Source organism: Strix uralensis, chromosome 19, assembly GCF_047716275.1.
Source record: "Strix uralensis isolate ZFMK-TIS-50842 chromosome 19, bStrUra1, whole genome shotgun sequence".
Classification (NCBI taxonomy): domain Eukaryota; kingdom Metazoa; phylum Chordata; class Aves; order Strigiformes; family Strigidae; genus Strix; species Strix uralensis.
This window is the reverse complement of record NC_133990.1, coordinates 16,155,024-16,172,376: the sequence shown is the minus strand read 5'-3', so window position 1 is coordinate 16,172,376 and position 17,353 is coordinate 16,155,024. Positions and strand designations below refer to the sequence as shown.

Below are 17,353 nucleotides of genomic sequence, written 5' to 3'. Positions count from 1 at the left end.
GTGTTTAAAATTCATAACTCACACAGAATCCCATTACCTTCAGCATTTGCCTGCTGAAAGCCAGGCTTTTTCCATTTCTACGGAAGAATCGCCATCTTCCAGAGTGTGCTCTCCTGCTCCCCGAGGAAAGAGTTTTCAAAATGCCACCAGCTCCAGCCACCCTCAGCAGCGCTGCGGCTGCTGCACAGCCGGCCCAGGCTCCAATTAACCCCTTTCTTTAAAGTTTTAGTGTGCAATAAAATTCTGCTCTGCAGCTAGCTGGAGTGGGGTAACTGGGAGAGGAGTCCACCTGGGTGATAAACTCGTCTGAAGAAATGTTTTGCTCTACTCTGTGTCTTTTGGAAGAAGTAACAGTGATTTGGCTCTGCAGTAATGACTCGGCCAAGTAGTTGAGATGGGCAGAGCAGTAAGGAGGGTGCTTTGGGCGCAGGGTAGACTCCAACCGAAGCAGAAATCTTGTCTGTAATCATAAAAGTAGAAATTTTCAACCACAGTTTAATTCTGTGTTCTGTGCTCTGCTGATTCACTGATGTTCAGGGCTTTCTTCCTCTTGTGATTTTCAGAACTGGAGGATTATTCTAGATCAGTCTCTCCACTTTTCTGGCATTGTGGCATCATACGATCTATTTCTTCCCATAAACTTGAGGAAAACCTCTCCATTCCTTCTCGTGCCATTTTACAAACGGCTTCCTAGCGAGCTGTAGGCCAGATGCCCCATGGAGTGCCCCTCCCAAATGCAGCTCTTGCTCTAGGTGTGCTGTTTCCTGGCAGACCGTCCCTTGGCCAGACAATCCTGTTACCAGAGGAGACATTTATTTCTGGCCCGTGTTTCCAAGCTGGCAAGAGACAGGTTTTGGTTAGTTAACAAAGACATCACTTTGGATGGGAAGCTAAGCTTTGCTGCTTTTTCCATACAACTAGTCATTAATCTTGGTGTCCTGGAAATTTTTAGTTTAAAGATAGGACAACGGAAGGAATTAAGATGGGGGTTTTGCATACCTTGAGGCTGATTATTCATATCCAACTGCATGATTAAAGTCTTTGTCCTACAGAGAGCATCGCTGGAATGATTGTGTTAAGGAATGATCAAAGGAGGAGGAAAACAAATCTGGAAGTGACGAAATGCTGGGGACTAGTTCTCTTTTCCAGCAGGAGAGGCTGGGTCAGAAAACTGTTCGCTGTGTCGCAGGATCCGTCCTGAAGAGCTGCCTCAAAGTAAGACAGAGGGAGGTTGCTGCAGTGAGGATGAGGAGAGCAGGAGGTGTAGGAGGACAGTGAACCACAGCAAATAGGAGAGTGAGTGTGGGGACAGGTAGGGCCTCCTTCTCTATCACTAGGCAATATTTTTAAATGCACAGACACAGTGAGAAGTAGCTGGTCAATCAGCACTGTTTATAAATAGTAACTTGCATAGTAGCAAAATACAGGGATCTGAGTGGGGTTTGGAAATGGAAGCTTGATGTGGAGCCTGGTCATGGTGGGCTGCTTTCATGTTGGCTCTGACAGCCCTGGTCCAGGGGCACGTTCCCTGCTCTGAGGGAACATACTTTTTCCTAATGAGCTGCTTCTGTTTCTGCTGAAACATGAAAAGCTCGTGCTTTGCCGTTTGAATCGCCGTCGGGTTGGAGTGTGTGGGAACCCCTCTGCGTGGCCCCGTGTGAAGGAACCAGCTCGCAGCCTGTCAGGTCTGTGCAAGAAATGCTGATTTGCTGCTCCTCCGGGGAACAGGCTGCTGTCTGCATTCGCCAAAGTGCGGTTCAGAGAGCCATCGGGATTTCAGATGTTCCCTTCACCCGAGTAGCTCTCCCAGGACCTTCTGTGTCACTCGTGGGAAGAGGAGAGTCTTGTGGGACACACATTAACAACGCAGGTGGGATTAGTGTTGATTGTAGGTACCTGAGTCCTCGGTACCGTTCAGTCTGAAATATTTCAGCTGTAGGTTTCTTAACCTGCCCTTCCCCGCGGCGCAGGAGCTGCCCTGGCCCGAGGCGTGCAGCAGCACAGGCCAGTGTTGGTCTGGTTTTGCTGCTGTGTTGGGCGGGGAGGGGACTGCACCTTCTTCCGGAGATCAACGCTTAAAATCACTGCAGCGATTTTTACAGGGGATTAGAAGGAAACCCTGGCAAAGCCTGGCAAATCAAAAAGAATAAATAAAAACACTAGCAGTCATTTTTGTGTCCAGCACGGTTCTGCCCTTCATGTGCTCAGGACCCGGCTGCGGGGCCTCAGTCAGGTCCCTGCCTCAGGGCCGTTGCGTGATGCTCGCTGTGAAATTGAACCAAGAGTTACGCATATGCAAAGAAAATCAAAGCCGTCAGTAAAGGCAGGCAATTTATTTTTGACATTCTTAGTAGAGAGGAATCATTTTGTAAACGTAAATCTATACTGCAAGGTCCATTTAACCAGCTTTGAATCAGTCTGACTAATTACAGAGCTGTCTGCTTAGATTAACACCCCGTCCCCCTTGCTCGGCTCTTTGTTTGCATCTCATGGATATTTTTTGCATTTTAGTCCATTACATGAAATCAAGCTGCTGTTCCTCCTGCCACCTCTGCTGCCTTCCATTATCCCGCTGCCTCAGCGCTCGGGTTTTTACGAGGAGCAATGTCAGATGTGTCACTCGATTGAATCAGTGCAGTGAACAACACTAACATGGGCGGGGGGGTGGCAGAAGAAAGGACCGGTCCTTCGAGCACCAGCTCTGAGCCTGAGATGCCTTTGTAGAAATTCCCTCTGTTCTTTTCAAAGGCTGCTGAGTGGATGAGGAATTGCACTGGCGCAGTTCTGTTTTGAATCTGTTTTTTCATGATGCTTAGATGTATAAAAAACGTCGTTGGGTTTTTATTCCGTGACTGCGTCACGAGTGAGGTGGTTATCAGAGACACTGGGAAATCTGGTGGGTACCCTCTCGCTCCCCCTTTCTCTCCCTTTCCTTTTACTGTCTTTCAAGGGCTCTAAAAGAAATCAAGCCGTTCAGATTTCCCATCGGTCCTTATGTAACTTCTGCACAGGACCACATGTAGGAGGTAGAGCTCTGAGCAGACCTCGGATGACAGTACCTGGCTAGCTGCTTCGGTGGCTGGGGCTTTTTTGCCTCCCACAGCTTGTTTCACTTCATCTCTCTCCCTCTCTTGTTCTTTATCCTTCCCCCTCCCCTTTTTCTTTCCTTGGTAATAGAGGCTTCCAGGATGAACATGGCAGTTGCAAAAATAAAACCTAAATGGTCAGAAGCCTGGCGTAGACAGACAAGCATTGTATCACCATCCTTTATGGTCGGGAGGCCCAACCCTCTTCTCAGTGGAGCCTTTATCGTGTATTGACATTTTCTTTATTTAAATGTGGATAAAGAGCTTCTGAAAAAGACAAACGACTTTTGCCTGTTATAACCAAGGTCAAAACCTGAACTCGAACCTGCCCCGTTCAGTTCTGCTCAGCTCACACGTGCCCTGCTCCCGTGTTCCTCGACTTCGTACGCGTTGGGCTCAGAGCTGCCGTGACCCAGACGTGACAGATCAGTGCCCCTCGACTCCGCTGCCTCTTGACAGCTGGTGTTGCTTTCTCAGATGATCAACGTCCTCATTTTTCCCGGGTGAATTTACCGCTGTTGTATCTCTGTCAGGCCCTGTGTACCTGACTGTCTTGGCGAGGTTGGGCTTGGCTGGAGGTGTCTGTGGTGCAGGTAGCCCCCAGCCAGCGTCCCAGCGGTACCGTCACCAACACCAGGGTGATCGCTGCCTCAGACTCTAAGCAGACCCCACTTGGAAAACCCTTTGGGTGTCAACTGAGTGAGAGCGCCTTTTCTTTGCAGAGGATGGAGTTAGGTTATTGCCTCTGCGTTTTGCAGAACGCTTTGTCGCGTGCTGGGGAATTTTTCTGGCAGAAGAGCGGTTGCCTTGGCTAGCGCAGGCAAGGCTGCAGTGCAGCATACACACTCCTGAAGCTCGTTACCTGCCTTCTGCAGCCAGAGTTTAAAACCGGACGGTCCAAGTCTATTTTCTGTTGGTTTGAGTATCAGGTTTAGCAGCTGCGCAAGGTGAGAAGCTGCGTGCTGTCCAAGGAACCCTTTCTTCCTAACTTAACACCTTATATTTAGATGCCTCCAGAAACACGAAAGGAAATGCAGTAACAGCTTGCTCTGTCATTTACCATTGATTGTGACTCATCTGAAATCCCTATTTTAGTTCCTTTTTTGTTAGTGCAACCACTTTAATACTGTCCAAATGGCTCAACTCCCAAGTGACAGTGTTACAACTATTAGACGTTGTGAGGGTTAGAAGAAGGAATAACAAATTAAAGATTTGCCTAAAAGCAGCAAAATAAAATGTTCACAGAATTTTGTCAGTTGTTGCAAATGGTTATTAATTTGATTTGTACTTTGAATCTATGAGTCCCTTCTGCTGAAATACCAAACAGCAGATATTCTCATTAAATAACAAATTGGCAGTTGAGGAATTGATACAAATGTCAATAGGAAGGACTCAGCTAGACTTACTGCTTCACAAAGGTGCAGGTCCTAAAGCTTCATTTTTAACATTCAGATGTTTAGTAAATTTGTAGAATACATAAAACCCTCAACATTCGAGCTGAGTATTAATGCTTAAAACATCAATAAAAAGAACCATAAACATACAAGCCAGTAACGGTGGTTTTATACCATTTAGTGTTTTAGTTCAGGAAGTCCAAAGACGTTATCCATTTGGCCTTTTCAGATTTTTTTGCTTCAGGAGCCTAGAAAACTAGCAATTGACTGAAGCTTACCGAGGTAGTCTTTAATTTATTTTGTTTTCTCCCACTTTCACTTTACAAGCCCTTGCAGAGTTCACAAAAAAAGACAAAACAGAGACAAAATGCCCATGTAGGGTGTTTTTGAGCTCTTCCCTTGATGTTTTCTTAGATGTCATTATGATGTTTGGAGTTCTAATGAATTTTCTCACATAAGATCAAAGAGTTTGAGTTGATGGATTGTCATGTGCTGTGGGGCTTTGGTTTGTTTTGTTTTTTATTATTTTAGGTGTGAGTTTCAACAGTGTTTATACCCAAATTTGGAGAGTACTGCTTCACCTAGCTGCCGACCCCTATCCTGATGTCTCCGACTTGGCTATGAAAGTTCTCAACAGCATTGCCTACAAGGTATGCCTTCGCGTTCCTGCGTATCTGTGAGGTTTTTGTACGTTAATTTTTTTCATGCTTAGGCAAAGTGTAGGCAGACTGAGCTGAGTAGGTCCGTTGGAGGGCTCTGCCTAGTTGAGTCTGGATCTGTTGCAGAAGGAGCGTTTAATGTTTCAAGATAAGCACACCTGTGATCAGGTAAAATACAATAAATGGGGGAGGGCCTGGGATTGCTTTAGGATATAAATTAGGACCTTAGACAGTAGGTCTTGTTTAGAAGTCTACTTATCTAGATCAGTCCCTGGGAGAAACCTTAAATATACTTCATTAAATTATCCGTTTGCAAACTGATTTAGATTATGCAAGCGGGACTGGCCTGCAGACTGAAGCCACAACGGCTCTCCAATCCAGGTGAACTAGTACATGTGAGTCAGCATGCAGACACCCCTGCCACTACTCACCTCTTCAACCCAGGCCTAACCCGCCTAAACCACCATCCTCATCACATTTCATCCTCCAAGGGTGACAAGATGTCCCTGGAGGCTGCCATCGCCGCTCATTCAGAGTTGCCAGCTTGGGGAGCTGTAGAAGCACCCTCGCCTTCCACCCGAAACGAAGCACCAGGCCACCCCAGAACATCTTCTCACCAGCCGCCCTCCTCCTCCTGCCCCGGTCGGCGGTGTCAGGCAGCTGAGCGCAGCCCTCCCCACGTGCTTTGTAGCTGCTCTAGCATCCAGCCCATGAGCCATTGCAATGCAAGGTGACGTCTCTTACTGATGGTTTCCAGTGAATAATCTGAAATCTTCAGACTTAGGCTTCTAAATAAAGTTGCAGTAAGAGATGCCAGCATTGTGCGCTACCATTTTAATGCCTTAGAGATTTCTTGCTTTTAAATCTGATTTTCTATTGAGAAAATAGTTACTTATTTGAACTCTTATTTGTTTTAAGTGTATGTGTCAGTGAGTGGTAAAGTCTGGGATTTGGGATAGAGAATTGTTTTGACAGTGGGGGCAATGAGATCAGCCCTTCCCTGATGATGCAGGTGTACAACAAATTACTGTCAGGGCGGAGATGCCAAAGTGAGGTGAATAAGAAAAGGTGAAACATTTCCCTCTACCTGCTCTGGATGCATGAAACTATTTCGGTTTTGTATTCTGGAAGGCTCTTTGCAAAATGAAATGTTACTCCTACTATGGGATTAAAAGAGAGATAAAGAGGAACCAGATCTGCTTTTCCTGTCTTAAATATTTTTTCAGGGTTTCCTCCTGTGCTAGTGGAAGGAGAATCGGTATTAGTAGAGATGCTGCCGTGCCCTGCAGACGTCTTCGGGAGCACGGCTGGGGGGCTGCGTAGCCAGCAGGTCGTTATGTTGTGATACCCACAGTGAATGTTACGGCTGATTTGGTAAATTCTGTGTTGATTCTGACAAGTTTGGACCTAAAGGTCTTGGTACTGAATGGAGTCCAAAAGCTCAAGTGGGTGGGTGTCCTGCATCTCGTGCTCCGCTTCTAGGACATCAGCTCTGCCCCTGGCTTTGGAAGGCAACGGCTTTTCAAATGGTTTTGCAAAACAATGAAAGAAACATTCCCATTTACCAGGGTATTTGTTTGGGGATGCTTCAGGGCACAGAACTGATTTGTTCTTCTTTGCCTTAGCCATAAGATCCATAAGGAAAGTATTGAAATATGCAATTTGTCCTTGGGCAGCTCCATATAGCGTGGGCTGACTGCTGTGCACTTCGTGATACTGTGGGCTTTGCTTTTGCCAGTACCACCTGGCTCAGGTGGCTGCTAAAAAGGCTTTTTTATTTAAAAAACCCCACCCTAAACTATTTAATACCCCACCAAAACGGAAGTTAAGGCTTCAGATCCTGGGTTATGATCCAGCCTTTATTCATTTCATTATGGACAAAGCTCCTGCTGTGAGTGGCGCTGCCAGGATTTGCAGCGTGAACTCTGTGTCTCTGCTGGTGAGAGCTCAGGCGGGTTATAGGAGTTGTCTGATGTGTAATGCAAATCAGTAGCAATTACATTTTTGTTAACTGTTTCCTGAGATCTTTCCTTGGTGCTAAAGGAGCTTTGTCGGATGCAAAAGGGAGCAGCCTGGATGCTGCCCACGGGTCCTCCCGAGCATGTGCAAGCAATGCATTTTCCATATTGTTGTTTGAATTTCACCACTGAATAAAAACACAAGTTTATTGCTTAAAAATACTGCTTCAGGTGAAGTAAAGCACTTGACTATTCTGGGGTTTTAATCCTTTTGTTCTAATTAATACAAAATTCAGGGAAGGAGAGGCTTTATTTTGGAACTTGGGCAGCTGCAGTCTCCTTACACTCCCAGGACGGAGCAGGGCGCCGCGACCTGGGCGACACTGCGTGGCTGAAGGGCCTCAGCCCGCGGGCCAGCATCTCTGCACGGCACCTCCAGCGCGGGGCAACTGAATATTCCGCCTCCAAAGGTTGCCAAGCTCTGGGCTTTAAGTCTTTATGGTGTTTAAATGTAATTTGCACCGGGCAGGTGTTAGTTGTGTAACTGGGTTGCCCTGCCGGGTGGTCAGACAGCACGTGGGGAGCCGTGTGCTTGCAGAGCTTAGAGAAGGAGCCACTGCCACGCTCGTAATCCCCTGCAGTAAAACGGGGCCAGTACTGCCAGTTTTGTGACTGTGCAAAAGTTCAGTTTATGAGTCTGCATTTGTAAAATGCTTATTTGCGAGGCGCTGCGTGAATTTAAAGCAGAATTTTTGTTTTCAAATGAGACCAGTCCTGTTCCATGTTTTTAACGGAGCCACGAATGTAGATCTTCATCTCCAGGAGAGCTCCAGTGGTCTTTAAATAGGGTGATGTCTTTCTGAGCAGCCGGTGAGTAGGTTGCACAGACGTGCATGCTTCCTGGATGTGAAATGTGCCGCTTTATTTCATGGGCTGATTAGACACTGCGAGTTCTCACACAGATTGCGGCTGTGTTGTGATTTATATTTATGATGCAGATTGGAATGGTACAACTCTCATTCCCAGCCTGATCTTTTAAAAAATCCAAAATGTGCTTTTTGCATGTACCAAAACAAACAAAAAGGACACAGTCATTAGCACTGGCCTTTTAAGACTTTTTGAAATTACAGGTAATTAAGGAGAGTTTGCTTCCTCCCAGGTTGCTTCATCCAGCTGTTTCTAATGGAAGGCTTGAGGCTGAATTATCCCAGGAGTTATTCCTCCACGACATCACTCCTTGGTACAGGCTTTTCTGTGCATGAGCAAGTCATTCTGACAGTGTGCTCTTTTTTTAACCTGGATTCAATTTGCAAAATTATGGATTGCCATCTCCCCTCCTGAAAAGAGATGATTTGACTGGCAGAGGAGCAAATCCCCAGGAAATAGGGAGCTGCTGCCTCCAGCAAAATACACTGTCATATCACTGAACTGTGGCCCTCACACTGCTCGCTGCCTTCAGAAAAGAAATTGCTTTTTTATTTTTCCTGGGAAGGGGGAGGCTGTCTGCCACACTCCTCTGTGTACCCCTTCAGCAAATTGTCGTTAGCTGACCTTGTCCCTCTGCTGTGAAACAAGACGACCTGACCCGTTTCAGGTGGCAGAGACCTCCCTGTGAGACTCTTAAAACTGAGCCTTCTGTGACTAATTAAAATTAGTTTTGAATAATAATATGCCACTAGTTTCTAAATTGTTTCTACCTTCTTTCCATTCTCATGGTGCGATTGTCTGCCCCAGCCCCATGTAGTAACATCTGCTCCCGCTGCATTCCTGAGTGACAGAGAGATGAGTGCCCTTTCGATCCTCTCCCACCCCCATATGAAAAGGAGGAAAATAACACATCAAATGAGCCTGTCTCGTCCGAGGTGGCTAGCTCAGGGGGCAGCCGGGCTAGCCGGAGGTCAGGGCACTTGTCTTGCCAGGTGCGTGCGGCAGTGTAGGGGAGCTGCGCGGGGACCAGCATCACCGCCCCTGCGCTCTGGAGCCAAACAGATGCTGGTCAGGAGGGCTCGAAGCCCATCAGGGCGAGGGAGGTGGAAACCTCGGTGGGTCATGGCAGGGAGGGAGGGGTGAGGTCAGCTCAGAAGGCCTTTGGCTCCTGCAAGGAGAGGGCAGTGTGTCTCCCAAGCGCCGGCGCCTCGGATTTCTCTCTGCAGCAGACGCGTGTGGGCTTTGTGTGCAAAGACAGACACTGTTGTTCACGCTGGCTGTTGGTTCTGCCTTGTAAAGGCATTAACTTATAAAAGGCTCGTTAGCTGCCTGGGCTCCAGAAGACCACGCGCACAGCTCTTGATTTTGAGCGCTCTGTGTTTCAGTAGCTGCTGGTCTTACCTTGCTCAGCTCGGTTTCAGCTGGGTACCAGCCCTAGTGTCATCACCCGAGACCCTGCTCAGCTCTTGTGCTGCGAGATGTGGATTTTCTTAGTGTTCAGAGAGATGGTGGAAGTCATCTTGCCTGTGGGATGGCCGTTTTTGTCCCTCCAGGTTTTTTCATGCCAGTCTGGGGCTTCCTTTAAAATATATTTCATTATGGGAGAAATTTCAAACACCTCACAGAAGGTGGGGTGCTGTGGAAGAGGAGGAAAGGAGTCTGTAAGCAATGGAAGGCTTCTCCCTTCCTAAAGGGGAGGCTTGTTTGCACGGTGTGAGCAGCGTGCTCAGCCTGGAGGAGTGCGAGACAGTGAGGTAGCTGTCTGTGCACTTCTTTTTCTTTTTTTTTTTGAGGCCTTCCCCAGGAGAAAGGACAATAATTCCTCAGGCTTTTTCAGAAACAGGTCTCTTGTAGCTGGTGGCTGAGTGTCAGGGTGCGGTTTTGCAGGAGGACTGGCTGCTTTGTAGAGCTCGGAGCAACCCAACTCTGTAAATCCTCTGCCTTCCCCGTGAGAGTGGACGTGGTGCTGCTGGAAAGGGCATCCTGTAACCAACTCTGGAAGAGCTCAGCCCTCGTTAGGGGAGGGGGAGCCGCAACAGGAGGCGGTTGCAGGCAGCTGCCAGATTCACGAGGAGAGTTCTGACTCAAATCAGGGTCACGCGTGCTTGAGTTCTTGTGGTGGTGAGAACTGCAGCCCTCTGGCGCGAGGCGGGAGGGGAAGCCTGGTTGCTGAAGGGGAAGCCCAGGGCTCTCTGCCTGCCCACTGGCAGCTTGCTGCGAAGTGCCGGTGCGGGTCGTGGGCTGCAACTGGTTTAGGGAAAAGGCTTATGTGTTAGTCAGAGCCATTTCCCTGTAAGTAACAGAAGGGTACTCTCTGGTAAGTGTTTTCTGACTAAAAAGGTAGTAAAATCATCTTATGTGTTGGGAACTGCACAGGGGCTTTTTTTCATATACATTTTTAAACACCCCCACACAGCGATAGAGAGCTTAACTTCATTTAACCCCAGGTGTGCAATTGTGTTAGATAATAAACAACTGCGGCTGGTGTTTTGCAGTCTTGGCTGTTCAGGACTCCGCTGTGTTTTTTCTCTAGGCAACAGTAAATGCTCGCCCCCAGCGCATCCTTGACACCTCCTCGCTGACTCAGTCTGCCCCCGCCAGCCCCACCAACAAGGGCATGCACATCCACCAAGTCGGGTAAGCGCCAGCGTTGCCCTCTGGCACTTTGCGGTGGGGTTCGGGGGTCCCACTCGAGCCGCCGTCCCGGTTAACTGCACCAGAGAGAGAACACGCCGAGGTCTCAGTACCTTCTTGTTTTAGAGCTGGTAAGGTGTTCAGAAACAAAAGCTCTGGGAAAAGGTGGGGAGTTTCTTCCTTTTATCCTTTTTAGGACAAAGAGTAACAAGCCACACTAATTATCTAAAGCTGAATTGAAAGGAAGAGCTTATGTTGCTGATTTTACTGATGTACTCTGGCCTGAGCTCTGTGCTATCCAAATTTCCCATTGAAGTCTGATGTGTATTTTCTACCCTTTCAGCTGATAAAAGCCAGGGTTATCTGGTGATCAACAAACAATGCCTTAAACTGCAAGGAAATGGTGATAATGGTATGGGCAAAGCGAGGATTTGAAAATTTTATTATTTCCCAAAACCTGCTCTCCAAGAGAAAACACCACACTTTAGATCTGGTGGTCCCGTAATCAATGAGCACCAGTAAGATGTGAAGTTGGAATGGAGGGGCCAGAACCGCACAGTGGTGGTTTTTTAGTGTTTTCTATAGTATAATATAACTGTGCAATAAGGTGCAAAAATCTCAGTTTACATGTAAATTAAAATGCTTTTCTGTGGGCTGACAGGACTTCCAGTCTCCCCGTGGAAATCCAGGGTGAGTCGATGTGCCTTAGGTCACACATCGTGACCTGTGACTGTTGGACCTGCAGCTTCCCAAAATGTTAATTTTTTTTATCCTCACTCTGGAGTTGGCACGGTCAAGGTTCACTCTTGTTTTGGGGTTTGTATGTCTGTTGGAGGGGATTGGGGGGATTGCGTTCTTCTGTTTTTGTGGAGGAAGCACAGCACTGAGGTATAAACCTTAAAGAAACCAAGTAAAAGTGACGTAATTCACATGCGGGAGTCTCGTGTCCAGTGATACCTAAATCCTTTCCCTCTTTTTTGGTCTTTAGAGGGTCACCTCCAACCACCAGCACAAGCAGCTCCAGCCTGACGAACGATGTGACCAAACAGCCGGTCAGTCGGGACATCACGTCTGTGAGACCCGCCAACGTCGGCAACATGGGCGTTCAGTACACTCCCCACTCCCACCAGTTCCCCAGGACAAGAAAAATGTTCGACAAAGGGCCAGAACAGGTGAAGAGACTTTCCCTTCAGATCTGAGTGCTTCCCCACTTCACCGGGGTTTGTTACACGTTCTGTTCTTTGGGGTTTATTTCTACATACCTCTTGTTTGCTTCGAGCTGCTCTTAACTCCAGACTGGCTTCCTCTAACCAGTAAAATAAAAACTGATTAATTTTTTTTTCCATCAGGATAAATTTTGTTTTATAGCTTTTGATAGGGCATTATTCACTTCTGCTACTAAGAAGTGTTTAATCAGAGTTGATTGCTTCGTCTTTCATAAACATTTGTCTGCATGAGTGATAATGCAGAGCCAGATCTGTGACCCTCAGATGCTTCTTCTCCAACCTCAGCAAAGCAGCGACTGAGGAGGAAGAAGGGGAGATTCTTCTTCGTTTGACATACAAAGTGGCATTCCTCTTGAGAGTCTGGTCGGTGCTTTTGCAGTGGAATATCCACCTTCATTCCAGCAGCCCGTGCCCAGCCCACGCTGGGCGGCCCCTCTCCACTCTCCACAAAGGGAGGATGCGAGTCCAGACTGTTACTGGGAGGAGCGAAGCTCGTTACAGGCCCCGCTGCTGGGGGAGAGCGGCTCCGCTCAGAGCTGCGAGGGCCTCTGGCAGGAGCGGCCGGGTCTCCTCTTCCCGGCGCACGGGCGAGCCAGCGACGTTTTAGCATTCTGTAAAGACAGTCATAGGGCCTGGGCGTTCTTCCATTTGCAGAAGCATGAAGGGCTGATGTGGTGCCAAGTAGAGCAATTAGTCAGATTTTAGTATGCACAAAGGATTCTGAATGTCACCTTCAGATGACTTCAGATAAGTCACCTGGGATGAAGATGGTGGAGCCCGAGCAGGCTGGGACTTGCTTGTGGCCATCACTTGGAGATAGAGACTGTCACTTACCAGTGGTCAGTGTCCTGCAGGATTCAGCCATCTGCAATAGTTTTGTGTCTACCTCTCCCTCTACTTCTGCGCATTTCTGGGATTTTTGTGGTGCGGGCTCTGTGGCTGAGAGGAGGCTCTGTAGTAATGCACAGAGCGGGGTGGAGGGGGGGCCCTGACCCTCCTTTTCTCCTCCCAGCACTGTAAAAGGGAAGGACTCTCCCGTCGGAAGCCGAGGCCTGTGCCTCGCAGCCCACGGGCCAAGTGGGCAGCACACTTTCCGTGTCCTGACTACTGAGAAGTGACTGCTCTTCCCTTCCATCGGCGTTTCTGCCTTTAGTGAGGGATCTCACAGAAGCTTCTGGAGGTGGAGAGTCAGTTCTTCTGTGTGATTACAAGGAAGAAATGTTGAAGTCTTAGCAGGAACAGCTTCGCTTCTCGTGGGGATGGCAGCACTAGCCTGGATCGTATTTCTGAAAAAATGCCTGAAACCTGAGTGAATGGAGTAGTTTTTCCATTTTCTTTTCGGATGTCTTGTGCTTCGTAACAGATATTCAATCCATATATGCCCTTGATCTGGAGCTGTGTCTGGCTGTGCTTTATCTTGAATCATCTTCACTGCTCCACTGTTTCTCATGCCAGATGCTTGGGAGACCGTGAGAAAACTCATCCTGGGACTTGATTTTGATGATGCGCTCATGCTTCAGCCCTGATTCATACGGTAGCCTGATTATGTCTTGTGCTGTGCAGATGAGGGAATTGTCGCATTTCCAAAGAGTTAATGTAATGACAGGGATCTTAAAGCTAGATGTCAAAAATGTCATATCCTTGGCAACGTGTTTGAGCTTTTTTCTGCCCGGTGATGTGTTGAAGGCTGGGTATTACTATGTGTGCATCTTGCCTGCGTGAATGGGAGGGACGTGGGTTAACATCCTGTTCTCTTTCTGGACAGACCACTGACGATGCCGATGATACCGTGGGACACAAAAGTTTCATTTCGGCCACGGTGCAGACGGGGTTTTGTGACTGGAGCGCCAAGTATTTTGCTCAGCCAGTCATGAAGGTAATACTTCATTATCTCTGTGCGTGCTTTCTGCATCACGGCACTGCAGCTACTGAGAAGTGCTGGTGTCCTGAGCGCAGGCTAGTGGCTTCCCCTCCTCTTTTTCCCTTCCTTTTCCTTCAGTCTGGCGAGGGAAAGGAAAGGACTTTGTACTTGAGTGTGACTTCAGAGCTGTGCTCTGCTTACGGGTGCCCGGTAGAGACGCCTTTAACTTGAGAAGGTGATAGTGGCTGGACATCCACATGACTGCCTGGGGGAAACTTTGGAAGCATCGTTGTTTTTTAAAGATTAAAAAAGAAAAAGTTCTATTATGGCAAAGAATGAGGGTGGTAATGACCGATCTCCACTGAGATCTTTTTAGAAGCGTGTTCTGGTAACTAAGTTGGCTTTAAGTGAAATGAGAGAGATGCTGAAGCCTTGGCCCAGGGAAAAAAGCAAAACAGAGCTCTTGAGAGATGGGCAAAGATCATCAGTGACTGGAAAGAGAAACTGTTAAATTCCCAGAATCTTTTAGCCAAAGATCAGGTTTCAATTTTAAGTATGAAATCAAAACAAGCAGTAAATCTTGCCTTATTACAAGCCAACACGATAAGGCAAGCCTCCAGGTACCCGGGGAGTGAAGCAGCACAAACTGTAACAGAACTTTCAGCTTAATTTCTTGGAGGTATTGCAATTTCCATGAATAATAATGCACAGTTGGTATTAATACCATTACCTGAGCAGCTCCACAATGGATGTTTGTATCCAACCACTGATATTTAAATCTTAATAATGAAGAAATAGTACATTTGATGTGCTGTCTCATCCAGGAATTGCCTCTGAGCCATCCGTCACCGCTCCTTCCACTCTTTAGACGTGTTGAATTGTTTGGTGATGAGGTGAAGCAAAGGAGTCACATGGCAGCCAGTGTCTGTGTAGCTTTGATTTCTTTAGAGAATCACCAGGAGGAGAGACTAGATGGTAAAGCGATTGCCTGACACTTCCTCAGCTCTAGTGAAATTAACTTTCTTGTGATATCATTAGCAGAATAATTCATTAGGACATACAGCTGGCCTGTGGGGCTTGGTTTGCTTGGTCAAGCTTTAAACCAAGGTTTTTTCTCATCAGGATGAGTTTTGGTGTCTTGATTCAAGTCCAGAAGAGAGTACAAGAGGGGAGGAGGAGGGGGATGTTGCTCCATCTCTTAGTTCTTATTAAAAACATTTGTCTGCTTTTTAAGGAAAGCTCTTCTCAGTGAAGAGGGGTGTCTTTATTAATAAAATAAATCAGTGTAGACAGCCAGTCAAAGGCAGGATCAGCGCTCTGTGTGTGTGTATGGGTTTACTACTTCGTGTGCTAAAATAGAGAGAATTAGGGGAGGCAATAAACGATGTGGAGCATTTCTGTACTAATTTACAGAAGCCAGGAAAGGGGACTCATGGAAATTTAGGGCTTCCCCACACCCCCATGGTCTGTCTCTTCAGCTTTTACTGGCGTAGCAGCGTGTGTGGCAGCGATGGTTCTTGTAATAGTTTCCTAAGTGTTTTTGTTTGGAAATACTGACTGGGGTTGAGTTTCCTGAGCACAGACTGTCCTCAGTAGCAATGTTTTAGGTAAAAGTTTAAGCAAAACAAAATCTTGTTTTCTAATAAAACAAGGAAGAGAATTGATTTCCCCATTGCTTCTGTAAAGCAGCTTTAAAAGGCCAAGTAGAGGGTTTCTGCAGAAAAACGTGTGTGTTATCCAGTCCTAACAGGGAATTAGATGTAACATGGTGTGCAAGAAGAAATCCTTCTACGAGAACTTTCTTTGGTGTTCCTTGATTGCTGCTTGTGTAATCAGCAGGACTGGCCATCCTGTGGTGGCTGAGCTGCTGCAGAGTGCTCCTTTCCCAGAACTGCTGTTCCTGCAGGAACAAAGAACAAACAGCCCTGGCTGGTGGCTGTTGTCTTTTGGGAACTTCAGCCTCATGAAAAAGGCAAAAAGTAAAGTCTACTGAGTACTGGTGGAAAAAGATGACATTGATGTTTAATTCCGACACTTCATTGGAGATGCTGCCTACCATCGTAAACAGGGAAAGACAAGACAACTATTCCTGTAATGAATAAACATAAAATGACTGTGAGTGCATCTTAGTCATATTTAATTTATGAATTTAGTTTTGCTTCATAGACCTTGCTCCGAGAATGCTTTCACTGGAAAGATTGAGGGATTAATTTCCAGTGTAAATCACTGGCTCGGTTTCAAGCCATCATACCGAATTTGATTTATTGATTATCTAATCAAATAAACGGAGAAAGAAAATACTGCATTGTGAATTCTCGGTGTGCCAGGAAAAACAAGATACCTACCCTCATCCTGAAAACTCTCGTGGCAAAAGGCTGTTCTGTGAACCACGGGCGGTCTTGGCCCGAGAGGCCCAGGAAAGCCTCGTGCCAGCTGTCAGGAAGCCCTGAGTCAAGGGGAGCGGGAGCAGCATCTGTCATTGCCAGGACTGGCAGATCACGCAGGCAGGAGCTGGTGAGGATCCTGGAAGGTGAGAATTACATAAGAAATCCTTCCTGATAAATCCCTGCCTTAACTTCAGCACCGTGCTTGGCCGTTGTTCAAAGTCCCGGTGGAGAAATGAGCCTCCGTGCGATTGCTGCAGTAACGTTAACTGGGGAAGAGCTGGATTTACTACTGGAGCCGTCTGCTGAACCTCCCCTGCTCCCCTCCAAACGCTCGCTGCCGTGTCGAGAGGGAGAGACAAAGTGCTAAAGGAGAAAAATTTCGTTGGTTTTCAAATGACGCTGCTTGGTGGGAGCTTTCAGGATCGTAACTGGCTTCTGTGCGAGTGGAAGCTCGGAGCTGGTGGGAGCAGGTGGCGTGGCTGATCCTCCCCGGGCAGCACTGCCCGTGACGCTCGTGCACCGCCGGGAGCAGCAGCCAAAACCGGGCCCTTGCTTACTGAAATGACTTTCTGAGGCTTAAATGGGAGCTGGCTGGGAGGGAGACAGACATGAATGATGAGCTTAAATAGTTCCTTCTTTTGAATAATAATTTCTGTTTTCCCAGCCAGCAGCAGCTGGGCTGGAGGTCACAGCTCTCTGCTGCACACGCATCCTGACGTGCTCCCGTGCTTGTTTGTCACCAGAAGCTCCCTCATGACGTGTTCTGTGGGGTTCATATTTTCTTAGATTGTTGCTCCCTCCTGACAAGAGCAGCCGTAGAGCTCTGCCCTGCCGGCGGGTGGGCGTGGGGGCAAAGGGCTGCGTTTTGCCTGCGTGCTCCGACTCCTCCTGCTCGCTCAGTGACGGACTGAGGGCTCGGCTGGTCAAACCTTGCCTGTTCAGCAGAAGTACACTAATGGCCTGTGTCACGCTTAACTAAACTAGCTTAGAGCATCTCTGCTAGATTACAGTTACTTGCAACACTTTTTAAGGATAAGTTGAGTTCAACAGAGTTTATTTCATTAAGAGTATTGTACGTTTACTCTCTGATAACACTTTAAAAGGACCCACGGGGATTTTTCTGCATTATTCTTGCCGTTTTCTTCTCTGAAAGCTCTGTGGCCCTCCCACAGAATCGTGCCAGGTTTCTTTCTATGCAGGCTCAGGCCCTGTTACTTCTCT

General features: G+C 47.4%; 1 protein-coding gene across 4 annotated transcripts in view; it reads left to right on the top strand.

The window, feature by feature from the left end:
• Positions 1-17,353, top strand: part of RPTOR (regulatory associated protein of MTOR complex 1) — a 157,234-nt gene that overhangs the window by 109,787 nt on the left and 30,094 nt on the right. For 2 of the 4 annotated variants that reach the window (XM_074889553.1, XM_074889552.1), the window contains exons 21-25: positions 5,012-5,130; positions 5,466-5,534; positions 10,558-10,661; positions 11,647-11,830; positions 13,650-13,760. In XM_074889553.1, coding sequence (XP_074745654.1) covers positions 5,012-5,130; positions 5,466-5,534; positions 10,558-10,661; positions 11,647-11,830; positions 13,650-13,760 — 587 coding nt within the window. The remainder of the gene's footprint in view (positions 1-5,011; positions 5,131-5,465; positions 5,535-10,557; positions 10,662-11,646; positions 11,831-13,649; positions 13,761-17,353) is intronic. The other 2 variants (XM_074889555.1, XM_074889554.1) reach the window with 1 other exon arrangement.